This window comes from Festucalex cinctus, chromosome 9 (assembly GCF_051991245.1).
Source record: "Festucalex cinctus isolate MCC-2025b chromosome 9, RoL_Fcin_1.0, whole genome shotgun sequence".
Lineage (NCBI taxonomy): Eukaryota > Metazoa > Chordata > Actinopteri > Syngnathiformes > Syngnathidae > Festucalex > Festucalex cinctus.
This window is the reverse complement of record NC_135419.1, coordinates 569,349-595,180: the sequence shown is the minus strand read 5'-3', so window position 1 is coordinate 595,180 and position 25,832 is coordinate 569,349. Positions and strand designations below refer to the sequence as shown.

General features: G+C 41.7%; 1 protein-coding gene across 2 annotated transcripts in view; it reads right to left on the bottom strand.

The window, feature by feature from the left end:
• fat2 (FAT atypical cadherin 2) overlaps positions 1-18,392 on the bottom strand; it is a 72,966-nt gene extending 54,574 nt beyond the window's left edge. The window contains exons 1-3 of one of the 2 annotated variants that reach the window (XM_077533042.1): positions 18,149-18,392; positions 3,468-6,754; positions 1,071-1,382 (exon numbers count right to left, since the gene is read on the bottom strand). In XM_077533042.1, the coding sequence (XP_077389168.1) occupies positions 1,071-1,382; positions 3,468-6,754; positions 18,149-18,195 (3,646 nt within the window). In that variant the 5' untranslated portion in view covers positions 18,196-18,392. The remainder of the gene's footprint in view (positions 1-1,070; positions 1,383-3,467; positions 6,755-18,148) is intronic. The other variant, XM_077533043.1, reaches the window with a different exon arrangement.
• Positions 18,393-25,832: the final 7,440 nt, after the last annotated feature.

Here is a 25,832-nt window from a genome sequence, read left to right as displayed (position 1 = left end):
CACACCAAATCAATGGATCTCTGTGAAAGGTGCACATTCCTGCGCTCGCCTCTTTAAAGTGGCATCGACTTCCTTTTTATGCTGCCTGCATGCTGGCACACTAAACAGATGCACCGACATGTCACAGCCCGGCGCTGTTGTTTTATCACAACAGATTTAATTACACCGGCAATTTGTCAAGGGGAAATCAGACAATACCTGTGGAGGTTTTTTTTGTTTGTTTTTTTGTTTTTTGTTTTTTTTATTTTTTATTTTAAATAATCATTAAAGATTCATTAAAAAAGGCATACAGAACCTGATAATTCATTTTCTTCACAACCATAATTCATATTTAAGCTATTGAGAACAAGAGTAGCTTAATTTCATTTTGGTTATTGTCAAGTTAAGTGCAAAACTGAATCAAGTAAAGATTAGATGGATATTGGTCTACATCAAGATTTAATGCCACAAACATGAAACCAGGTGAAAGTCACATTCGGGGAATGACAGAAGACTGAAAGTAAAGTTGTGCTTTGGTTCAGGTGCCATTGCATCACTCACCAATGTTTGTATTATTGAATATTATTTTTCATTTTTCATGAAATATTGATAGATTTGATGAATGTTTGAAATGCTAACCTACAATTTTAGAAACCTACAATTTCTATAACAAATATCCAGAAGTAATGATTGTCATATAAATCACCAAGATTTTTCTCTCTCAGTTTTTATGATTAAAATAAATAAATAAATAAATAAATAAATAAATAAATAGCCCACTATAGTTCTCAGTGGTTCATCCTCTAACATCAAATTTCTCCAAATCGCACTCACTGGAATGCAGGCTGCCAAATCACGGCTCAGTGCAGCACACCACAGATGTCAGACATGGAATTCAACATTTGAGCATTTTTGAAAAGTAGTTTTGTAAATGCATTTTTTGTCCCTTCCAAAATGCAAAATTGGCCAGATGCAGGCTGTGGCTAAAGTTACCGTATGTGTCCAAACACATATTCATTTTTTATCCCTGAGCTAACTCAGATCAGGTTGAATCTTTCCAGCCATCGGAATCAGCTAAAAATGTCACTAACCTGTTTTGTGATGGACATCAAAGTACGTCCGATACGCCTCCGCCATGTGAAACGAAAGCCGCCCCTGCGAGGACGCGTCAGCGTCCGACGCCGCCACCAGGACGACGGACGCGACGGCGTCCACGTTCTCCGGGACGCTGGCGAAGTACACGGGCTGCGAAAGTTCCGGAGGGTTGTCGTTGATGTCCAGCACGTCCACGTAGACGTGCGTCCAGGAGGCTCGCGGCTCAGTGCCGAGGTCGCTCGCCACCACCGACAGCCAGTAGTGCGCAACTTTTTCCCGGTCCAGCGGCCGAGTGGTCCGGATCACACCTGTGGAGACATCGTGTGGTATGAACAATATATTTGGATTGCAGGGGTGAGTCTGACTTCACCAAGATGTTTCCAGTGTTCATAAGACAGGTAAGAAGAGCTGCATTGAGTGTTTTGTCTGCACATATTCGCGTTAGCCTCTAATAAGTCACACAAACTTGACTGCTCAGTGAAGTTGTTGATGTTTTAAAGGTGGGAGGAAGAAATTTGTGTTCAGTGATGTGTCCATGCAGTCACATGTGCAAAATACAGGATATGAAGTGCTGCCTCAATGAGTGAAAATGTTTTCTTTTGTTGTCTTCACAGGTGCTTGCTCAAGTTGATGATTCCCACTTCGCCCCAAACATCTAGCATCGTCATGGGTTGTCATGGTAACAAGTGTAGCGCTTTCATTTTCTTTATGCGCACTTGTTTCCCCCCTGCACACTTTCGCATCCTTCTTCTGCCTCTGCTCACCCCTGTAGCAAGTGTAGTGTATGAAGTGCTGCCTCCATAAGTGAAAATGTTTCTACTGTCTGTGCTGGCACTTATATTTCACTCAGCACTGCTGGCTTCGTCTGGCCACCCTAGCAGGGAATGTAAGCCGTCCTCGCTGCATGTGGCGTATGCAGGGATCCGCTCGCCATAATTGACAAGTCCATGAAATGCTTCTTTCACAAGCCTTCTTTCACAAGTGAAAGTTACTTGGCTAGTCACAACACCCTAGCATCATGGTCATTAAATCGGAACTTGCCATTGGCCCAGAAGTATATAAAGGCGGAATGTCCAGTTGCCCACTTGCACAAGAAAGTTCTGCCGCCTCAAATCTAAACTGATTTCAGCAAGACAAGAAGCAGTGAGCTTCTTTTTTAATAGTTTTTAATCCTTAGGGTATTTTGACAAAAGCATGTTCATAGACATGTTGTTATGACAAAGTTACACCCAAACTTAAAAGACATCTGGAGTCTTTTTAAAAAAAAAAGAAAGAAAGCAAGCAAAATCAATTTTCTACACTGTTGAGCCATCGATATCCCAGCACCACCAAACTATCTGTTTTTTTTTTCCCGCCTGTTTGACAGAGAACTCAATTTGCCCTGATTTTATCTGAGCCGGAAGTGCAGCGGTAGGCTAATGGAATGCGCAGTGATTTGTTGAGGGGTCGCAGGGGGTGCGCTGAGCAAAAAAAAAGAAAAAAAGAAAAAAATACACACTGATGGGAAAATAGACAAAGTACCTTGTCCAACGCCCCAAGGCAATATCATGTTGCGTGTCATCCTGCCCTGTCGGCAGCCGAAAAGCGCACAATGTACCTTGAGGATGGAAAAGCAGCCTGCTATTTATTACACTTCGTTAATGAGATACTCGAGTTTCACGGACAACAAAAGCAGAAATCCACCATTTGACGAACTTTCAGCAGTCTTATCCAATCACTAAAACAGCGGTGAGAAAAATATCTCCAGAGTGAAGGGACCAAGCAGACCAGGAGAAACTTGATTACTTGAATGGTTTTCTAGCTGGACTTCATCAAAAGAGCATCAAACAGCTGCAGCTCTTTCCGAATGCTGCAGCTCAGGTTCTGAACAGAACATAGATCAGAACATATAACTCAGCCCTAAAGGCTTTCAACTGTTGTCCGCAGAATATATTTCAAAATTATGCCGCTGGTATGGTCTGTAAAGCACTGAATGCACAAGTGGAGACCAGAGTTCAAAGAAACATGGTGACTCAGCATCTAGCTGTTATGGTGCACACAAATGAAATTAATTGACAACAGAACTTAAATCTGCCCAATGTGCAAATGATGATGCTGCTCAAACCTTTTGAAGTGCTACTTGGGGATAAATAGTGCTTTGATTGCAAAATCACATACTGGCGCGCTGGTGCAAGGGAAAAACACTGATGGCTGGGCTGCTACATACATATTTTGAGAATATGATAGGAAGTCTTAGTAAAATCCCACAAAAGCATGGAAAGAACATGCACAAATCAGACAGGAAGGCATGAACCCTGAATCCTATCGACAGTGCGGCAAAAGATGCTCACCACTGTCATAGTATGCTGTGAACACTGATATTATTGGTTTGAAAGTTTATTGGTAAAGCTTACCTGTTTCCTCATCAATGGCGAACACTCCGAGACCAGAGCCGTCATGAATGCGGTACCGGATGACGCCGTCTCGGCCCACGTCCTTGTCTGTGGCCGTCACCGTGAGCACCGCTGTCCCCGCCACGGCATCCTCCATCACCGTGGCCCCATACACAAACTCAGAGAAAAACGGCCGGTGGAGGTTCTCGTTGACATCCAACACCTGGATCTCCACGAAACAGGACGACGAAAGGGATCGCGGGAGGCCGTGGTCGACGGCGCGGACCGTAAGGTTGTATGACGGCCGGCGCTCAAAGTCCAACTCACTCTCCAGAGTCAAGGCACCGGTGGAGGAGTCCAGGCGAAACATCCCCCTCTCTGTGTTCTTAAGGTTGTAGGTGATGAGGCCACCGCCGCCCAGATCAGAATCCATGCTCTCCACCCAGATCAGTAAGGTTCCCACCGGTAAATCTTCCGGAACTTTGACTTTGTAGACCTTTGTTAAAAACGTGGGTGGGTTGTCGTTGACATCCTGAAGCACTACTACAAGGTGGTGGGTGGAAAACATAGGCGCAGTGAGTCTGGACTGATCTCTGGCTTCGATCCACAAATCGTGCCTAGGTGAGGTTTCTCGATCCAAAGGAGCCATGACCACCACCTCACCTGTCACTTCTTGAATCTGAAATATGTCTGTAGACGTTAGCAGGCTGTACTTGACGTTTCCGCTCGCATCCGTGTCAGAATCAGTTGCGCGGGCTGTGAAAATAACCGAGTCTACTTTGGTGTTTTCAGGGATGCGAATCACATGTCTGGGCTGATCGAAAAGAGGTGGGTTGTCGTTTACGTCCAGGACATTCACCGCAAGAAACTTCCAAGCTGACCTTTGTGGGGTTCCCAGATCATAGGCTGTGACGTTCAGAATGTAGAACTCTTTACTCTCTCGGTCAAGCCGACAAACGAGACCAAGGTCTCCAGAGAAGGTGTCGACAGCAAAGCAGCCGTCCTCATTCCCACCGGAGATTGTATACACGAGCATGCCATTGAAGCCCGTGTCATGGTCTGATGCATACAAGCGGAGCACCGTGGAGTTCAGCGGATAGTCTTCCGAGAGATCCAGAGAGCTGGGAATGCCCACGTTAAATATGGGGGAGTGTCTGTTTGAGATGTGAATACCGGAGGATGTATCTTCCACATCTTCAGTCCAGATGGGTTTGATTGACTCTATCAGTTTGTCGGTGAGCTGTTTCAAAATGAATGTTTCATGACAGCTAATCGTCAGCTCGTCACCCAAGCTGGTGACCGTCACCCGGACCACTGAAGCCTCTGAGCGATGCTCCCCGTCGGAGGCCACAACTGCCAAATCGAATGAATGTACACCGGGCGGGATTGCACGCTTCAGGGTGACCTCGCCTGACACAGAGTCGATGGCAAATATCTGGAGCTCATTTCCTGACTCAATGACATAGCGCAGCTGCTGCAGCTCATCCAAGTCAATAGCTGACAGCTCCACGATCGCATGACCAACGGCGAGATCTGGGGGTACTGTGACGTTGCAGCCCACCCTCTCAAAAAGAGGCATGTTGTCATTAACATTGTTGAGGGTGATTGTCACAGCGCACTCGCTGACCCGACTGAACGGCTCGCCACTGTCTGAGGCCCAAACCCTCAAGTGGTACCAACGCTTCATGAGCTCATAGTCCATGTGCTCAGTTGTGAAGATGACGCCCGTAAAGGGGTCTATTGCGAACGGCAGGAGGTCTGCATTGGCAATGGCGTAAGTCACAAAGCTGTTTCTCCCATCATCCTTGTCTGCCGCTTTTATTTTCAAAAGGCTGCTGCCGATAGGGCTGTTTTCATCCACCGAGGCCTGATAGGAGGACAATGTGAACTCTGGACTGTTGTCATTCCCGTCTGCGATCTTGACCACGACGTGGGCCTTGGCCTCGCCTCCGTTGGCCAGTATGTCAAACTCATATTGCTTCTGACCCTCATAGTCAAACGTCTCCCTGGTAATGATGATCCCGCTTTTGGGATTTATCTTGAATTTAGAGCTGTCTGGGTTCGTTTTCACACTGTATGTCACATTGCTGGAATCAACTGAAACCTTGGCAACAAAAGTTTTCGGGGGCGACATCTCACTGAGGACAACAATATAGTTGTCTTCCAAGAATGACATGGGTCGGTAATGAAAGGCAGGAATGTGGATCTTAGCAATGGGAGACGTCAAACTGGGGGAGCTGATGTCTTGAGCTTGTAAGGACAGATTGAGCCCAAAGGGATTTTGTGACCAGATGATCTTCTTGGTCGAGACTACTTGGAAGTCACCTGCCTTCAATAACATAGGGATGACCTCAAAGTTCTTGTGAAGATCACCGGCAACAATGTGAAGCGATTTGACAGGTTTGAGGCCTGCCTCGACGTGGACACTGATCATTACCGTGCCATCTGCTGAGACTGATGGTTCTGTGGGAGGTTGGATCACTGGAGAAGACGCAGCGGCTTTTTTTACTTTCACGGTCACCTTTGCGACATTGCCAAATTTCTGAACGCCTGAGATCTTTTTGGTTCTGTCCTCGGCTAACACGGTGAGCTCATATCGCTCGTTGCGCGTGTGGTTGAGTTTCTTCAATAGGCTGATAGCGCCACTGAAAGGGTCCACAACAAACGGATGTGATTTAACAGTGAATGAGTAGTAGAAGTCGGCGTTGCTGCCCATGTCCGCGTCCGCCGCGCTAACCCTGACCAGACTGGATTGAAGTGGTGTGTCTTCAGGGATGGTCACGCTATATGAGGATGGGTCGAAAAGAGGCTTCAGGTCGTTTGTGTCCAGAATCTGGACAAAGACTTTGGTCTTGGCTTGGAGTTCCTGAGTGCTTTCAGTGGCCTCCACAGTCAGTGTATAGGCATCTCTCACTTCCCTGTTTAGGAGCGCCGCGTATTGAGTTTTGATCCTTAGGAAGCAAAAATCTCCAACTTTTACGTCCTCCGCTTGGAAATAGCCGCCGTCGTCCCCGGAGACAATCACATATTTGATTTCCCAGAATGCGTCCGCCATGTCCGAGCCCATTTTCACCGGCGTCTCCACGTAGGACCCCACACCGGAGTTCTCGTCGATGGCGGTGTTGTAGAGGTGGTGCGTGAATCTTAGTGGGGATCCGGCTTTGAGTTCTGCCGCTGTTCCCACACATCGTACTGAATTTAGCAGAACTGCTGCTAATGTTAGCAAGTTAGCAAGCAGTGATGAAGCCATATTTTGGAGCAGCATTTTGATCCTCTGTTGTCTGAAAAGAAAGCAAAAACACACAAATCTGTAAAGGTTTGTTTTATAAAAGATGAACACCATTTAGCTTCATTCTCAAATGTTTGTGAAAGTTGCCCTTCTTTCCCTCCCAAACGTGACAATAAGAGCTTTATAAATAAAGTTGAGTTGAGTTGAGTTTATTATATTATTATACTGCAGTATTGGACCAGGGTTAAATAAAAAGAACCATTTGAACAAAAACTACAACCTAAAGTTTGACAGAAATACACTTCATACGTTTTTAAAGGAAGGGAGTGTCTTTGAACCAGAAGCCTGAGCTGCTATATCAAGAATACCTGGAAAACACATATTCGAGAGGATTTTAGTCATAGAGATAAAAGTATCATTTTAATTAATAATTAAATAGAGCAAACAAAAGTGTTGTAGTTGTTAACAATAGATGATCAAACTCTGGTATTTAGAATGTTGCTGATACATTTGTCATGTTTTAAATCGAATTTAGAAGTATAGGTAGAACTACAGTATACATGTGGGAGTGACCTTAATTATTTGCTTTCCACAATTGTGATTTGATAGTCTTTTAAAATAATTAAAGGCTAAAAATGATTCATTTTAATGTGATGCTGCTATTATTTATTTGGCTATAAGCATGCCTGAAGGCAACTCCAGCAATTGTATTTTGGTTAACGTGGTTGGTGTCATGCATCACTATCAGCCTTTTCAAATGGTGTTTACTGATAAAATAACTTGTTATTGGTAATGTATTGTTTTGTTTTTGTATGTCTATTTTTTTTTTTACTCCATTAAAGTATTTTATATGCAGCGATGGTTGTTGTTAAGGTGCTTTATAAATAAAGTCGAGTTGAAGAGAGAAAAGTGAGACTCTATAAACTGAACTACGTAGCATATATGAAATTAATTATAGTTGGTTTGAGATGGAAAAATGAACTCTAAAATGGCTGCTTTGAAGCAAGATGACATACTTCCTCTTGTCTTTTCAAGTATGGCTTCTTGAGACTTTGTTTGGAGTCAAGTGTGAGAGAAATGTCTCCCAAATGTCACGTTGCAGTGCTAACAGTGAAACGAACCTCCATGGCTGACTTTTTTTTTTTTTTTTTTTAATTCATGTGAATGACCAAAAATCACCTAAAATGGCTTCTTCGAACCAAAAATGGCTTCTTCGAACCAAAAATGGCAGACCTCCTGTCTTTTGGACATATCTTCTAGAGACCTTTTTATGCAACCTTCTTTGGGGGCTGAAATTTGTGTCAATTTCTTTTTAAACGAATTTTCACATTCTCACACAACTGCAGAGTGAAGTGAGTTTTTAATAGGGGTGGATGAGGACTGATAGCAGGTATCGGTATCGGGCCGATACAAGCCTTATCTCAACGTATGGGTTCCGACCCAAAATATCTGACATCAAATCAGTCACCAGTAGTTGGCGCTACACTGTGGCGGTTTGACACATCACAACGAAAGAAAGCTATTCAGAATTTTGAATTGTCTGTCATTGTGTTAATCAAAATTTGATGGCATCAATACTACTAGTATGGTTACTCGGTATCAGTATCGGTGAGTACTTGAGAGCGAAGACTTGTACTGGTATCAGTTTGAAAAAAAAAAAAAGTGGTATCGAACACCCCTAGTTTTTAGTATGTAAATACCTTCAAAATGGAGATGCATTTGTAAGGACAAAGAAAAAAAAAATCAAGAAGGTTTTCCATCCGTGAACCTTGGGGGAAGTTAAACAATAAATCACCTCCGGTTATAAATGTTGAATCATCACTGCATCGTGAATCAACTTGTGTGCGTTTGTGCATGAAAAACACACTTCAGTCGCTCTCTCTCTGCCCTCCAGTCTACAAAGGCAACAAAATCAAACATAATACCACAACACTTGTTCCGACTTGTTGTGAGCAAGCGCAATACCAGAAGACAAAAGTTGCCTTGGGGCATTTTGAAGCAGGTGTGACACCCCCAGAAACACCCCTGCAAATCTAACTGTAATTATTCCTCTGACAGCCACGACGAAAGTCACAACTGGGATGGCTCTTACAAGATTGTCACTGAGCTTTGCGGGGGGATTTCAGTGGGAATCGAACGCGCCGCTGCATTTGATGCTGTCAGGCGACCGCTGCTTCCATTAGCTCGCAAAGGCGCCGATGATTGTTTGGCAGAATGGACTCTAAATCAAACAAATAGTGGAGAAATTGAAGGTGCAAGGAGATGAATCTGCATTCAAAATTCAATTCAAATGTTATTTGAAGTGTGTGATTTCTGCCAGCGTAGATTTTGCATTGAATGGAGTTTTTTTGGTGGCAAAATACAGTTTTAATAGAAATTGCTACATTTAAATGGAGAAGAACAGCAAAATTTGGACGTTTTAAAGACAACATAAGGCTAAATGTAATTCTTAATATTTGTCAACATGGAGTGCTTTTCATATAGCAATGCCTGTGGTTGACTGCTGAAGTTCAGTGCCTTGCTCTAGGACACTTCAACATGGTCACCAGGGGTGAGGATCGAACCAACACCCTCATGGATCGGAGATGACAACTCTACCACTGAGCCATGCTGAATGAAGCCTTTTTTTTGATGAGAATTTATTTTCGGCACTATTCACAGTGGGCGTTTACGGTTTGTACATTTTTCACTTTTTCCTTTTAAAGCTCTCATGCCATTTTTTTTTCAGGTCATAATGAGTATTTGACATGGGTTAACTTTGACATCGAAAGGTTTTGTCGTTTGCATGCAATAGCCCGTAACGGATTTGATGTCTGCATGGTTGTGACGTCGATGCCATGCCTGACCGCTAATCGGCGCCGAAACACGCCAGGCACAGGAATGACGTCATCCGTAATCAGCGTCGGGAAAAAAGTAAATGATGTCTTTCTGCCTCTTCCTAAAGACAAATGCAGCGAGTCCTGTGGCGGAGATGGAAATCAACGGCGCTATCGTGTCTTATATCTGAGCATCCCGACGGGATTGTGCAAAATCCTCGCCTGGCTACGGCGCAGGCGCTCGGCCCGTGTTGGAGGCTCCAGCGGAGGGTGACGGCAATGATGATGATGATGACGGTGATGATGATGGTGCGGGTGTTTTATCTGCGGCGCGGAGGCGTCACACCGCTGAAGCGGGATCAGATTAATACGCTCCAGGGTCACTGTTTGGGTTTCAGGGCCGTGAGATTTTAGGCATCATCATTATCATCTCAACGTAGCGTCCCACTTAGTTTAGGTAACGCGCAGACACCAATCGGTTGATGCATGCACCATTTACCAGGGCTGGCAAACTCATTTACTTTCATTTCTGATCATTTTAACACTAACCGACCAAATAAAACTTATATGATACATTTTCCTTAGTCTAATAAAGCCGATTTATTTGAAATGCATTCAGTTGAAGGGAACACATTTCAAAGCGGAAAAGTTCTTGCCAGGAGCGTGAAAACTCCAAACAGGGTCGCATTTTCTCCATTGCAGCACATTGGTCAATGTGTGGCGTTCAATTGCTTGGTGTATGGCAAAATGTTGGGAACTGTCATTTGTCGCCGACGGCCTATTTGAGGATTCTCGACATGTGGTGGGCTTAAGAGAAGAAACAACAAAACAAACGTTCTAAACTGTATTTGTAATCACTCACTATATAACTTGTAAAACAGTTAGAGATTGTGTATGTTCCCGGACTTGTGATTGGAATTCATTTGAACAAGTCCTGACACAGGAAGAAGAAGTTTCATTATCAAGAACCTGCCGGGCTGGATTCAGTTTCATTTGCGCTTCTCAGTGGAGAAGAAGCAGCAGGAGAATTCATGTGACCTCAGCAAAGGCAATTTAAAAAAACCAAATGAAAAAAAACAAAAAAAAAATCCATTGGTACATTTTTAGGGATTGCAGCGGTGTGACAGAAGTGCTGCGGGTCGTCTTCCTGGGAAGAATGAGGGCTACGGAGAAATGTGACCCAGCTGGACAAGTGGCTGCAGGTTGGTCCTTGAGTGCGTTTGTTTGTGTGCGTTTCTTCCCCCGCAAGCACCGAAAGCACAAATGCTCCCAATCAATCATCATTCCAGTCGGATTTATGTTAGGAGAGGAATTGAACAACTCCCCACTTTCACACAACCACAACAACAACGCTGCAAGCGATACATTCTTAATGCTTGAGCACGGAGGTGCGATTGCTTCGTTTCTTTGTCGTTATTGTTCTTAAGCCAAATCAAACGACGTTTTGAGGACTTTCCCATACGCGACAAATGCTGGTGAAAATATCTGGTCGGCATTGTGGATGTGAAACCTCTGACCGAGTCTTTACTGCCTCTGGATTATTTTTGTTTTAAATGCCAGTTTAATAGCAACACATTTGGTGGGCATGTCCCTCCTAATTAAACACCCACACACAAACCCAGCAAAAAATAAAAATAAATCTCTACACTTGCAGTGAAACACACAATGTCTGAAATTTTTGTTTCAAGTGCACAATTTGGGTTTATTTTGGCCAATTTTAGGGGTACATTTTTTTTTTTTTTCGTGCACAAGAATAAAATTGAATTGCTCGTCCACTGCAGAAGGTGGCAGTGAAGCTCCCATTTTTTCCAGACAAATTGATGCACTTGAAAGCTTTACTGTGACAGGTTACAAAATGTTAGTAGAGTTCGTCTTTGTTATAAGTTATTTCTATGTTTTCCTTTTTTTATGTTAATTAGGCAGGGGTGTACTCATAACAATATTAGACAGATAATTGGGAAGCACTGATAGGGAATGAGAGGAACCTCTCAAATTGGTGGCAAAACAAGCTGTGTTTACACCCACAATGGCGCAAATCAACCTTTTAAAAATGTGACCAGCTTGCACTGGTCTGCCAAAAATAATACTCAAATTTCATCTCGCCTGTTTTTGAGCAGATTTACTCCAGCCCTCATGCCAGACTTGCACTCATGAAAATACAGCCCGGAAAGTTTCCTATTTTTTGGTTTGAAGAAGCCATTTTAAGGTCTTTTTTGGACATGTTGACGAGTCCTTAAAAACAAGCCTGTCCACCAGTTTTATGTGGAAGCGTGAAATTTAATTGCCATATCGATCATGAGTCGAGTCACAAACAAGTTTCAAGAAAACATGTTGAAAAACGTTTGCCATTTCGACCATTTTGAGGATTCCTGCAAAGGGATGTTTCCTTTTGGAACATAAATTTTCTTACACATATTTATCATGAGTAGACCCACAAAGAAACGCATGCCTGAAAGGAACAAGCGGTCTTAAATTTTGGTTTTGAGCTGCTTTTTTTTTTTTTTTTTTGGGACATTTTGCAGGTGTGTGAAAAAGTTCAAGGATGAATTCGTCCTGCAGATTTTGCTGGATTGCTAACGATGTATGAGCTGTGCATACTAGAATGATAAACGAAATGAAAAATTGAGCTTTCGTCATTACGTGTGGGCGGAGCAAGGTTGCAAAGTTTGACGGCTCGCCATAAAACGCAAACCTTAGACAGGCGTAGGGGTGCGAGGGTCCGCTCGATGATGATTGATACTTTTGTTTGCTGTAAACCTCACTAAGCGGTCCAATGTGGAATAAATGGACAAGCCTGAGTAAATAAATGCCCTCCGTAGTGAGTAAGTGTGTGCGTGTGCTGATGTGTGGGATCCATTTCGTGGCTGACAGCGTTCATTAGCCTCAAATGGAGTTCATGATTGTTTGTGTGTTTTCAATTGGTTGCCTAATCCATCCTCACGGCTACACCTTGAACCTCCATTACAGCCTGGAGGAGGGCGGGGTGGGATGCACCGCAGCCCACTCGCAGCCCACTCGCAGCCCACGCAAATGTTTACAGTATCGAAGCAAAGCGATTCGCTTCCGTGCTTCTTGTATAAAGTTCACTGTAAACTTTTGATATGCTTAATGTGGAGCGAAAGGCATAAAAACACTTACTGGACCTGAGAGAAAAGAACAGACAATTTCTGCAATGGAGCTGAACAAGAAGACTTTTCACATTGCCTGCCAACGCTGTAGCTCAAGTACAGTATAAACACAATACGAGTACACAAATCAAAAGGAAGTAGGCCACCATCAGAGCGAGTGTGCAAAAGAAAAAGTAAAGTGCTGGTGCCTGTATGTAAAGTTGTATTATGAGGTAAATAAACTGGCGTATTTGTCCCTTCCAGGAAGATCATCTTGAACACACAGTGTGGCATGCTTGTTTTGCATTGTGAGGCAAGTCAGGCAGGCCATCCGCAACAATGAGCCTTGCTAGTACTGCACACGAGCTGTTGTTTAATAACTGTGGCAAATAATAAGCAAATTCGCAGCTGTAAGCCTCCAAACTACCCAAGTGGGAAAGAGGGTGGCGGGAATGCCAATTAGTAGGCTATGAGATACGCTTACTTGTTAGGAAAATTTGCTATGGAAAGAAAAAGGTTTACACAAGTATTTAAGAATATCGCATGTTGACTATAAAAAAAAACTACTAGTTGTAAATAAGAAGCACATACTGCAAGGATAGAAAGTCTTGGCATTGTTTTAGTGTCGTTTTAACTGTCTTTGTTTTCATATGTCTGATTTGTGTTTTATGTGCAGCTATTTTTGTTTTTAAAAGTGTCTATAAATAAAGTAAAACTGAGAATCACCAACGAGACGTCAAAAAGAAAAAAAGCTTCACTGGGCTGCATGGCTCACCTCACCCACTGTGGCTCGTCCAAAGTCAGGCATAGCTTGCTGCTACATACGCTGCATCAGCTAGCTAGCGAGCTAGCTAGCGAGCTTCGACTGGCTACTGTTGCGCAGTCGCGCCGAAGTCAGTGAGCATCACCTCAGTGGCCACGAATGAGCTACATTTCTGACAATGTATCTTTCTGACAAAGGGGGAAGCCGTGCTAATTGCTAAGCTAACATAACAAGACACAGCTAGCACATTTAACACTGGAATTAAGTGCTTGGATTGAGTCCACAAAAAAAAAAAAAAAAAAAACGTGAAAGTGTTTTAAAAGTCTAAAAAAAAAACTCAAAAGAGCTGTCACCATCCATTAATGCTCTCACCAAGATTTCACAAAAAATTGCACAAAATTGAAATAAAAAATATTATCTGAACCTCAACCGCTTTGCATCAGGTATCATTCAAAAATAGACTTTTCTGCATTTTCTGTTGACCAGCAACTACCACAACCACCTTCATAAACATGTACCAAAAAGCAATATGGATGCTTCTTGCTGTTAATATATATATATATAAAAAAAAAAGGCCAAATCAGTCCATAACGGCTTGTAAAAAGACTAGTTGAAATCTGGTAAAGAAGTGACTCAAAAAAATAATAATAACAGGCAGAAATGTTGCTCAGATGTAGCCAAAAAAAAAAAAAAATGCTTAAAATCAAATAATGCTAATGTGTGTCTTCTAGATTGATAGATAGAAGCAAACAATTTTTCGTTCATGACAAAAATGTTAACTGCAAGTGGCCACGTCCCAAATTGGACCACCTGTCTGTATTAGAAATAAATAGAAAAGAGCGTGACAGCTTTTTAGGCTTCTCATCAGTGCTCCAATGTCCCTGACCTTTCAACTTTTCCCTTAACAACTTCCCAGGAGAATCCATTACGGAAACATTGCACACGTCAAGCCAAGACATTTCAAACATTCCACAGGCAGTTTTTTTTTTTTTTTTTGCCTTTAGCTATGTCGTTAGTGCTTATAATCTGAGCGGTGATCTAAAATGTGATTTATGGGCGACGAGTTACAGGGTACCATCACCGATGTGATATATGCTCAATAACTGTGTTGTAAAGCATTCCTAAATAGTAATAAACTATTCAAACATTAGGTCACTTTGAGGTCTGGCGGCCAACAAAGTAGTTCATATCCCGTTTATAAAGGGATTATACATTGTGTTATAACACTTTGTAAATCAAAACATACAATTTTCCACAAGAACTACGTTGAATCTTCTTTCACCACACTTATATATTGTCCTAAATAAAGCATAAAAATGCCACTGTTGAAAATGAGTTAAAGTGGATCTCTGCGTGTGCACACACAATCATGCACGCACACACGCAACACCAGTCATCCAATAGAGTCGGGTTAAGTCGGGCGATTGACAGGATGATCTTGTGAACGAGGAACGTCACTTGAGGCATTTGTGTGCCTGCCGGCCTGCCTGTCATTTTGTGTTTGTGTGCGCGTGTGTGTGGTTTATTGCCTCTGGGGACATCCAGACGCTACGCAGAAACAAGTTCATCTCAAAACGCTAAAATGAAATGTAAGCCATCAACTAACGCTTACTATAATGTACAACAACTAAAAGCTCGACTTTAGAAAGTATATTCTTGATTTGGATCCATCCATCCATCCAATGAAACTTTGAACCCAGAAGTAAATGTGAACGAAATGTAATTTCATCTCTGTGCATTAAAATTTGTATGTCATTGACATTTTCTTTGCAAGTTGATGGAACAGAACACGTCATTTGATGACACGTGTTATTTTGAGGCGAAAAGAGGAAAGAGCGCGTCCGCGTCTCCTTTTAGCTCGTCACCTCCTCCCCAGACAGCCTCGTTATCAGACGCCATTAACGAGGCCGTCTACTGGCAGGAGTGTCCAATTAAGTCATTTGAACATGATGTCCGTCTGGGCCATGCGATCACACTTTGCTTGTATGAGCGTTGCTGACGACTTTTGTTGAGCCTGCGCAAACCCGACAACAAAAACTGTGATTATTTATTCTTGTATTACATCACGCAAAAACAGCCATTTTTGTCCTCTGCCAGGAAACGTTGACTAAAGGTTGAAAAAAAAAAAGCCAAATGAATTATGGCCGGGACTAGAAATAAAATCCATTATTCACACTTTTCTGTGTTAGTTTGTAGATGATGATGATGATGATGATGATGATATGTCGTCTGTCGTCCCAAGATTTTCATGAGACATCTTCGAATGGCTCTTAAAAACTCAATCATTGATTAATAAAGTGTTCTTTGATTTAAAGCAGTTTTGTGTTAGTATTAATTCACATGCTTAAAACTGCATGAAAATGCTTATGTCATGGTTTGGGTTGGGTTTTGGTAATGTTTTTGTTTTACTTTTGTCATGGTTCAGGTTATGTTTGGCTAACTGAAAACAAACTTTTGTTTTTGTTTTTTTTTCTTTTAATTGAAAACTACTTAGTACTCTGGTTCAAACTCTTTCAGAGAATGTGTCTAACTGACAATTGACACGAACTGAACCAGATGCTCTTGTCAGTAGAAGTTCCAACGCTGCTGTCAGTGTCAGCCGAGGTTTTAAGATGAACACTTCAGGTGTTGTGCTCTTTCCCGATGATGCACCGAGCGAGCCAGTGTAGCCATGAGAGCGATGAAGAGTTGGATCGTGATGCCGTTACTCATTGATAAGTTTTAACCGTGACATTAATCAGTGTTCCGCACTTGACGATGCTCCTGATCTCGAGCCAAAACAGCGATCATGCAATGAGTGAGGGCGGCTCAATAATGATGAAAGGTCTCGCTCGGGTCAAGGACAGACTATGTCCAATGAATCAAGAGAGCCGCAGATATAATAATAATTAGTAGGAGAAGGAGCAAAGAGAAGCACTCTGGCTTGTGTATAGTGAAAATAAGGACGGTGTTTATCTGCTTTTGTTGTCACCTGTTTGGAAATCAAGACAACGTGCGTATGAGGTTCGTAATTGGAGAAATCTTAACACTCGGGCAACACGACAAGTCTGCTGAACTGACTACTAACCAGGAAATGTGGTGTGAACTAACAGAAAACTACATTATTTTTTAGTAACAGCTGATGCTGCTGCCAATATGAAAGAATTTGGTGAAAAAAACTTATTAAAATTATTTTTCTGTTGTCTATGTGGCTGAAATCTGGAAATGAAAAAACTAATCCATCAAAATGCGCACTTGAAACTAATATCAGAGCCTTCCAGCGTTTTTACTGGTCTATAGACTCTGCTATTAAATTCCAGATTGCCAATTAAGTGAAACTGGATTGGACAAGGACCCCTGGAAATAGTCAAAGTAAGCCCAAGATGGCCGCTTTAAAACAAACTGCCAGACTTCCTGTGTGTTTACTTCAGGCACATTTTCGTGTGACATCTTTGTGAGCGTACTCGTCTGCCAAATTTGGACCTTCTGTGTGAAAATGGCTTCGGGGGTTGATTTTTTTTAATTTACCCTAATAGCCAAAGTGAAACAAAACTGGCTCCTTCAAAGCAAAATGACCGACTCCCTGTTTGCTTTCAGGCATGAGTTTTGTTGGATTCTTTATTTTTATGGGTCAATATATGATAGACACATTTATCAAAAACTTTGACCTGAACTAGCCAAACACCAAAATGGCATGCTTGCTGTGTGTTTTCAAGCATGGCTTCTTGAGACTTTTTTTTTGTGTGTGTGTGTGTGGCTCTACTATAGATGCTAAATGGTCTTTCACTTGTATCGCACCTTTTCCCACATTAAGGCCCTCGATCTCGATGTCAGGGTTGTGGGGGGTTTGCAGACCCAAGTGAAGGGAGGCGGAAGGTGGAGGTAATGTCCAAAGAAAAACGCTTTTATTTCTTATACAAAAATAAGGTGGACAGGAAACAACGAAAACAAAGTCTTAAACCCAAGCAAACTCAAATAGCATAGCAAGACAGGGGAAACGGAAAAACGTGGACAATCGACAGTGGACCAACAAAGACTGAAACAAAAACAGGAGAATAAATCCCCAACTAATTACACAAGTGACACCTGGACAGGACACATGAGGCCGAAGGAAGTGATTGGCTGAACACAAAGGTGTGTCGATGACGAGCGCAGGTGTACATGATCACACTAAACGAGAGACACTGACAAGAGACAAGGAAAAGACAAGTGAAGTGCTCAAGGACAAAACATAAGAAAAAAAACCAACGCAAACGGTGACACTCAAAGCGCTTCACACTGACATCACAATCACCCTGTAGCAACTTGCGATTCGGTATGTTGCTCAACGGCGGCGGATTCAACCCACAACCTCTGGATTGGGAGACGACCGCTCTACCACTGAGCCATGCCACCCTCAGACAGACAGACAGACATGCCACCAATGTTCACGTTGTTAAGTGACATTGGCTTCAAGGGCTTAAAAAAAACAAACGACTTTTCTTAAACGACACTAGATGAATAACTTCAATTTAATACAATGAGTACGACGTTAAGCGGAAATTGCAACTTTTTTTTTTTTTTGGGGGGGGGGTGAAAGTCTAAAATATATAGCAACTGTAAGCACCATTAGATCTACAGCACATTGGAACACTTTCGGGAAGTGACAAGTGGCAAAAGCGCATAGCGATAATTGCATGTGAGGACTTTTGAATATGTTTATGTGCGTGATGAGTGAAGTGTTCTTCCAGCCTCACCACCCCCCCACAAAAGTGACGGACTTGGAAAGGAACTTTGACGAAGAGCTCCAAGAAGTGAACGAAAGCTACCTGATGTCAATGTCAGCTTCCTTCCTTCCTTCCTTCCTTCTTCTCATGCGTCAGGAACTTCCAAAATCCAGTGCGACTGCCGTAGTCTCATGTTCGCTTTGTTCCTGTTTAATTCCATTGAAAACAAAAATACAAATAATAAATAAATAATAAGATGATGAGTGAATGAAGTGCGACTGGAGTATTTGTCTCTGCTGGAAACAACTTGTGACTTGCCTCGCATGCAAGAAAGACGACACTCCCTCACGAGTTCTCTCATCTCCACCTTTTTCTCACCCGGGTCCTCCTCTCTGACACACACAAACACACGCACGCACACACCTTTTGCCCAGATTGTCAACCATGCCCCCCCCCCAATCATGCCTGCAGGCCTCCAGGCCTGAGCCAGGACTCAACTGTGTCAACTGCTGCTTTTGAATATTTGTTATTCGTGTTGATGTTGAAATTACATCAATTCATCAAATTCCAGGAGGAGCTTTTTCCTTGTTTTTTTTCTTCTCTCTAATTACAGCACTTGGAATTCCAGGTGAACTTTTACTAAAACATCTTGAACCAGATGGTGAACAAGATACCTTGTTGCCAAGCAACATTTCAACGTCTCAGAAAGAATCAATCAAAAATAAATAACAAAAAGAAAAGCACAAAATAAATGAATCTCACAAGCAAAGCAAACAAAAAAAAGCTGTTTGTTGAACTGCATTGTTGACTCGCCAATGACTTCATGTAAAGTTTCACTTGTGACGTTAAAAGTCTCAAGCGTTAATGATTGATTTTTTTTATTTTTTTACTGATAATCCTTAACTCATTCACTGCCAGTCCAGTAAAATTTCATCTTTGACGTCTATAGCCGTCAATGGCAGTGAATTAAAAAACGTGAGAACATGAATATGCCACCAGTGTGGCAATCTTCTGGATGTTTAGAGCTGCAACAAACTTTCATTTTCTATGGTGAGTCATCAAATGTCGTTGCTGAAATAGTCACTACAAAACCAAATATTTTCGGACCAGCTGCATTATCATTTTTTCTATATACAGACAAGTGTACCAAATGTCATGTTGCTAAGTGAAACTTGCTTAAGGTGCTGAATATTTTTTTTAATTTGCCAGAAATGCCAAGTCAGTCTAACATGGTCACTTCAAAACAAAATGGCAGACTTCCTGGGTCTTTCAGACATTTTTTTGTGAGGCTCCACTAATGATTGACATGTTTCCAAATTTTTATGTTTGTATTTTTTATGTTAATAGTTAGTCTTTAAAGGACCACTGAAAATGAACAAAGCAACCCCAAAATGGCCGCTGTAAACCAAAATGGCAGACGACTTGTGCATTTCCAAGAATGGCTTCTTGAGACTTTTCTTTGTGGGTCTACTTATGAACCTACAAAACTTCATGTTGATAAATGAAACTGGCTTTCGTGGCTACATTTTCAAATTTGGCTGAAAGTGAGCCTAACAAGAGGCCCCTTCAAAGCAAATTAGTCGCTCACAGTGAGCTTTTCAAACGTGGCTTCTTTAGATTATTATTTTTTTTTAGAGGTGACAGACATGTCTACTAAATGAAACTGGCTTGAGAGGATGATTTATTTATTTCTCTTTTAAATTGCTTGAATGTCCAACTTGACACAAAAAGTGACGCTTTGAACCAATATGTTGTTTTTGATCCTGGTTTGTTCAGACTTTTTTGTGGGTCTGCTCATAAAAGACATGCATACCAAATTGAGATTGAAACTGATTCAGGGGCTGAATTTTCAAAACAAAGGTTTTAAAATGTATATTGGCATTGTGATGGAGGGAGGGACTGGTGGCGGAGGTATTCCGACAGATACTGACTGACCTGCGTTACCTGAAATGACATCTTTGGCCCTTAAGCTTTGAGGACGCCGACTGTAAACAGTCTGAAAGGAGGGAGGCTGTGGAAAATCAAGATGAGTCATGTCTCAAAGCAGTCAAGTGAATAAACGTTGGCAGTGAGATTTTTAGTTCTTCTTCAAATCTTGGCATATCATTCTGAGACCCATATCAACATAAACGGAACAGAAATACAGAGGCCCAGTTTGACCTTTGTGCAAACTGTCAACATTTTACTACTACTGCGACTCTGCGTGTGTGTGTATGTGGTCATGAGTTGTGGCCAACAGCAGCTCCTTCTGTTGTAGTTGTTGTTGTTTTTGTTTTTTGTTTTTTTTAATTGATTGATTGTTCAAAGTGCATTACCGACCATGGCTCTCCTTGCCCATTTACAAGATGCTAGATTGTTTTTTCACTTCACTTGTGTCGTGGCATATCTATCTGAAGCTCGCTATGTCAAATTTCGGCTTAGAAAAAAAAAAAAAACACTGACCAAGCTACGGCTCATAACATCCATCCATCCATTTTCTTGACCGCTTATTCCTCACAAGGGTCGCGGGGGCTGCTGGCGCCTATCTCAGCTGGCTCTGGGCAGTAGGCAGGGGACACCCTGGACTGGTTGCCAACCAATCGCAGGGCACACGGAGACGAACAACCATCCACACTCACACGCACACCTAGGGACAATTCGGAGCGCCCAATTAACCTGCCATGCATGTCTTTGGAATGTGGGAGGAGACCGGAGTACCCGGAGAAGACCCACGCGGGCACGGGGAGAACATGCAAACTCCACCCAGGAAGGTCCGAGCCTGGACTCGAACCGGGCTCATAACATAAAAAGCTAAAAAAAAAAAATAAAAAAAAATGGTTAGCATGCTCACAAGTCAAGGTAGAACTCATAAGTCAAGGTACAAGTGTACATGGGGAAGGGGGCGGGTGCAAAAGTAGGTATAGAGTTAGAATAAGTTCTTTATTATTTACTGTACTGTAAATAATAAGAGAGGCCCGAATTAAATGAATTGATTGAGAGATTCAATCCCCATCATCAGATAGTTTACGGTTTAGTAACTTGCTGGTATTTATTTTACGGCTTTCACCGCCTAATTCAAATTCTACCAGATTGATTTAGGTCTGGTTTCCTGTTTACCACAACTTCCTTGTTTTAAGTGAGATTGATGACCCAAATGATCTCATTGCTTCTTTTATGGATCGTGCCTGCTGTTTATTTGGACTGTTGCGCTTTAACGCGTGCAGTTTTCTCATACTGTGATACAATTAATGCAAGTGCAGCAATGATGTAGCGTTCAAAGTTTTTATTTCTGGCAAACTAAAGTTCCTCCTGATTTCTTAATAGCCTTAAGAAATGAGAGATTACTCACCATAAAGAGAGGGTGACCAGTCTTCCGAAACGGCTTGTTTGTTGCTCTTTGGTTATCTGAAAAGAAATATAAGAAACAAACGAATGAAGAAGGCGAACAATAAACTCAGTGATAACTCTCACAACTGTTTACCAACACTTTCCCACCCTTTCAATAGCTGCCTGACTGAAGTGACTGACTTCATTGTCGCTTGGGGTCAATTTGGACTCCATCTGGTAATAGTTGTGTAGTTTGTGATAGTGTGTCTTGTAGTGTCTTGTGTCAACAGCGCAAAACAAAAGTGCACGGCCTGGAGGCAGAGTGATGAGGGCGGCGCTGGTATCGCAACTCGCTGTTATGTATGCATGCGTGCACGCATGTGAATCCTGCGCTCTGCCTTATCTCGCACTGGGGCGCTGCGGCTCGCATCAATCCAAACAGCTCCAGATTGGGGCTCCACATCAGATAAGAGCCAGCCGAGAGGTTTAAAGGAGGGGATCGGGATGGGGGTGACAAATCATTATGATAAAGAGTGGAGATAATCACGCCTGATCCTGGCCTAACTCACATTGGACCTTTGGAATATTTCGACTGGTGGCGGTTATCATGCAGAACTGGTAACAGGAGCTGTTGCATTAATTAAGATATTAGTGGATTTTCAATTGACTCTATAGATTCATTTGGGTCATTCTGTTCATTTCTACTATGCAATGTGGTAGTTATCATGAAAAACTGGATTTTGTAGTATTAAGAAATCAAAACTTTTTTTCCCAAAAACTACAAAAAATAATTAAACAACAAAAATAATATATTTATTATATCATTAATGATCACTTTGTGTACCTGTAAGGACTGCATGATTATGGCCAAAATGTGAATCATGATAATTTTGATAAATATTAAAGAGATACTTCACTCATTGAGCCATTTTCAGCAGTAAAAATTGAATATTTTGTCCATAATGAATTTGATAATTAAATTATTTTTCACGTACAATTAATACTTTTAAAAATGAATTTTACCACTTGCTGTCGACTGAAGATGACATCACCTGTGCTGAGGAAGTAGGTAACGGCCAATCATGGCTCAGTTTGCTGACCAAACCCAGAAAACAGGTGAACCATGATTTGTCGTTACCTACTTCCTCAACACAGGTAATGTCATCTTCAGTCAACCGCAAGTATAGTTATATATATATATATAAAGTATATTAAAGTAAATAGTATTAATTTACATGAAAACTAATGAAATGATCAAATTAATGATGGACAAAATAACTTTTTACTGCTGAAAATGGCTCAGCGAGTCAAGTCTCCCCTTAAGACAAGGCCTATGTTTGCAACATTATTTAATACATTAAGAATAAAATGCACAGAATGTTGTAACTTGCCCTTTCGAGCTGCGACAGAAGGCGAAGGGAACCTGCCCGAGTCCGTCGTGTCCAACATTCCAATGCCGAAAGATGACACATGGACCTGTGGAGAAAAAACTGCAGGAAAGGCAAAACACAGCATGGCCCTCCCTTGGCCTGGATATACTCTTCGGTTGGCCTTTTTTCCCCAACAAGCATCTAAAATTCAACTTCAATACAGATTGGGAGTGCCCTGGCGACTTATTTCTCAGTCACCGTGGCCCCCGTGAGCATTGAGACGTGATTTTTCTCTTACACTGAAGCAACTGTAGTAAACCAAGAAGGTGATCACAAAACAAAGATGGCCGACGGCGAGGCACGGGCAAATGGTCGGAAATGAACAGGAGAAGATTCCATAGCCAAAGTGCAAGCTGTGATAAAACAATACTGCAAGTCTACAAGGTGGACAAGGGATAAGGGAGGAAGGTGGTGGTGGGCTCCAGAAATAAATCCCGACAGAAGGTGGGCATGAAGCCATGGCAGCAGGTGAACCTGAGCAGAAAAGAGCCTACAGGAAGTGAAAATCCTGACGGATAGCAAGCTGTTCGCTCCACGCTGTCACTGATTTTCAATTCATTGTGTAGCTCAACAGTAATGTGACCATATTTTCATTTCCAAAAAAAAAGAAAAGAAAAAAAGATGACACTCAGCCCGTCTTCAAGATAATTAAACCATACTCAACGTTTACTCAAAGAAGTCATAAAGTACATTCTAGCTATTTGGTCGCATGCCTCCTCTGCATGGGTAGAAAAAAAAGAAAAAAAAAGAAGAACATAGCTCTCTTTTGAATTGTTACTTGACAAATGAAGAAATAATGACACAATGCTGTATGCACAAGTATTTTATTATTATTATTATTATTATTTTTGGCTATTTATTTATTTGCAACGTTTTACCAGTGAGCTAAAGTTCTGTGCTGTTTGTTGTAAATATATTTACATTGATTGAATTAAATGTATAAACTACACCCGGGTGCCCGGAAAGGATGTAAAAAAAGTGGGCATGTCCAGGCAAAAGTGGATGTTTGGTCACCCAATGCTAAGCTAACACTGGTAGCTACACTGCGCGCCTCAGCTCAATAAAGGTTGTCAAATAGTACTCTGTTTTCCGGATCATATTTTTTCGGGGAGTGCATTGAGTGGAAGCCCCATGTTGTGGCTAATTGTGCGCCAATTGATTACATTCCACACGGTGGAATAAAATTGCTTACATACCACCTGAGGGATCAAATCAATTCCATTCCACCTGAGAATGCAATTGATTACATTCCACACTGGGATGAAAAGAAAATTGAAGCAGGCACCCGCAGAGAGGGAACGGCGAGCGTCTCGTCACCCCATCCGGCGGCGTTCTGGCCCGCCGCCTGCCTGGAGATGGACGGATAGCGAGGGGGGGAAAGTACGCAATTGGTCACAGGCCCTGAACGAAATCTTACAGGCCTCCTGCTTGTGTCAAACTGCACAATTATGGAACATAACTCCCGTGTCATCATGACGTGACAAATGTCATTTGTATTTTTTAATTATTAAATTACATTGCTTCATGCAATTGTGGGATGCGAGTTCCTTCGCAACAAAAGTTCACATAAAGATTGAAATGAAATGATATGGTTTCCCAAAGCATTGTGAGAAATGCACTGCCTTGGGACATGAACAAAAGAACACAAATGCAAATAAGTGTCTGTCAATCAAAAGTGTTGTTTTTCTTTCTCAGTCTTGAGAGGAGCAACATGGTGCTTTGTGTTGTGAATTTTGAGCAGTAATTAATTGCCCTTTTTTAATAACACAAACTAAAACAACAAGATTACAATTCACAGGAGGGGTTCTTTTAAATAAAAGTGTTATGCAGATGGTGAACAAACGTGCTCAAGTGAAAGAGACTTTTAACAAGGTGAAATGAAATTCTGCGAGATGGAGACATTAGCTTAGAGGAAAAAGAAAAATGGAATAAACGAAGAGAACTAGAAGAGAGAATGAACGATGTCGGCGTCACGCCAAGCCGCAAAAGCGGCCGTTGACAAAATAATGAAGAAAAGCTGCGGGACAACGGGGAGGAAACTACCCCGCCACATTAAAAGCTCTCTAGGAGAAATAACACTCTCAAAACTAGTTTAAACCAGCAAAAACAAACAAACAAACAAAGTACAGTATTTAAATGAGAGATAATATCAAAACTCAAATGCAAAAGAAAAAAAGAACAACAACAACAACAAAAAAGAAATATAAAAACAGTAGTGTGTGCATGCATAGGGATAAAAAGACAGATGGTACATGAAGCAGGAGGTAGGAAATATTGGTCCAATTCTTGTGTGTGTGTGTGAACAGCATGTCACAGGAAACACGTACGCGCACAAACTCACACGCATGATTGATCACCATCTCGAACCGGGGGTCTCTTATCTATACCACCTAAATAAAATGCAAAATAAAATGCATGGCTCTCCAAGCACCACCATAATGACTATTATTAAAATACAGCAAAACATTAGGCCCAAGTCCAAAACCGGGCAGAGGTTTTATCCCTAAAAAGTGTATTTAATATTATTGTAAGCCACTCTGATGGTGTGCGCAGTTTGAAAATGAACACGGTTCTTAAATACACAAAATTAAGAAACTGAAATGTCACACATTTCACAGAAAGAGAGGTTTGAAAACAAACAATTCAAGAGTAAATACAAATGTACAGTATTGTACATACAGTAGAAGTTATAGTTTACTAATTGTCTGCAGAGAGAGAAATATATATGGTTTATCAAGAAAAACTGCATTCAAACACTTTTTTTGGGTTGCACTTGTTATAATAGCTCCCGGAAGATATTTGTCGAGACACCATGACAGCAAGTGTTTGCAGCCATGGGGGGCTGGAACGGATTAAATGCATTTCCATTCATTTCAATGGAGAAAGATGATTTAAGTGTTTCAAGTGTTGTCAAGGGATGAATTAAACTGATTTTTCAAGACACCACTGTACAGCATTGCTTGAAAGGAGGTCAGAAGAAAACTAGGTCAGACTTGAAATCAAAAGTAGAGTAAAAAGACAACAAGTAGAACGATGACACAAAAGCACAA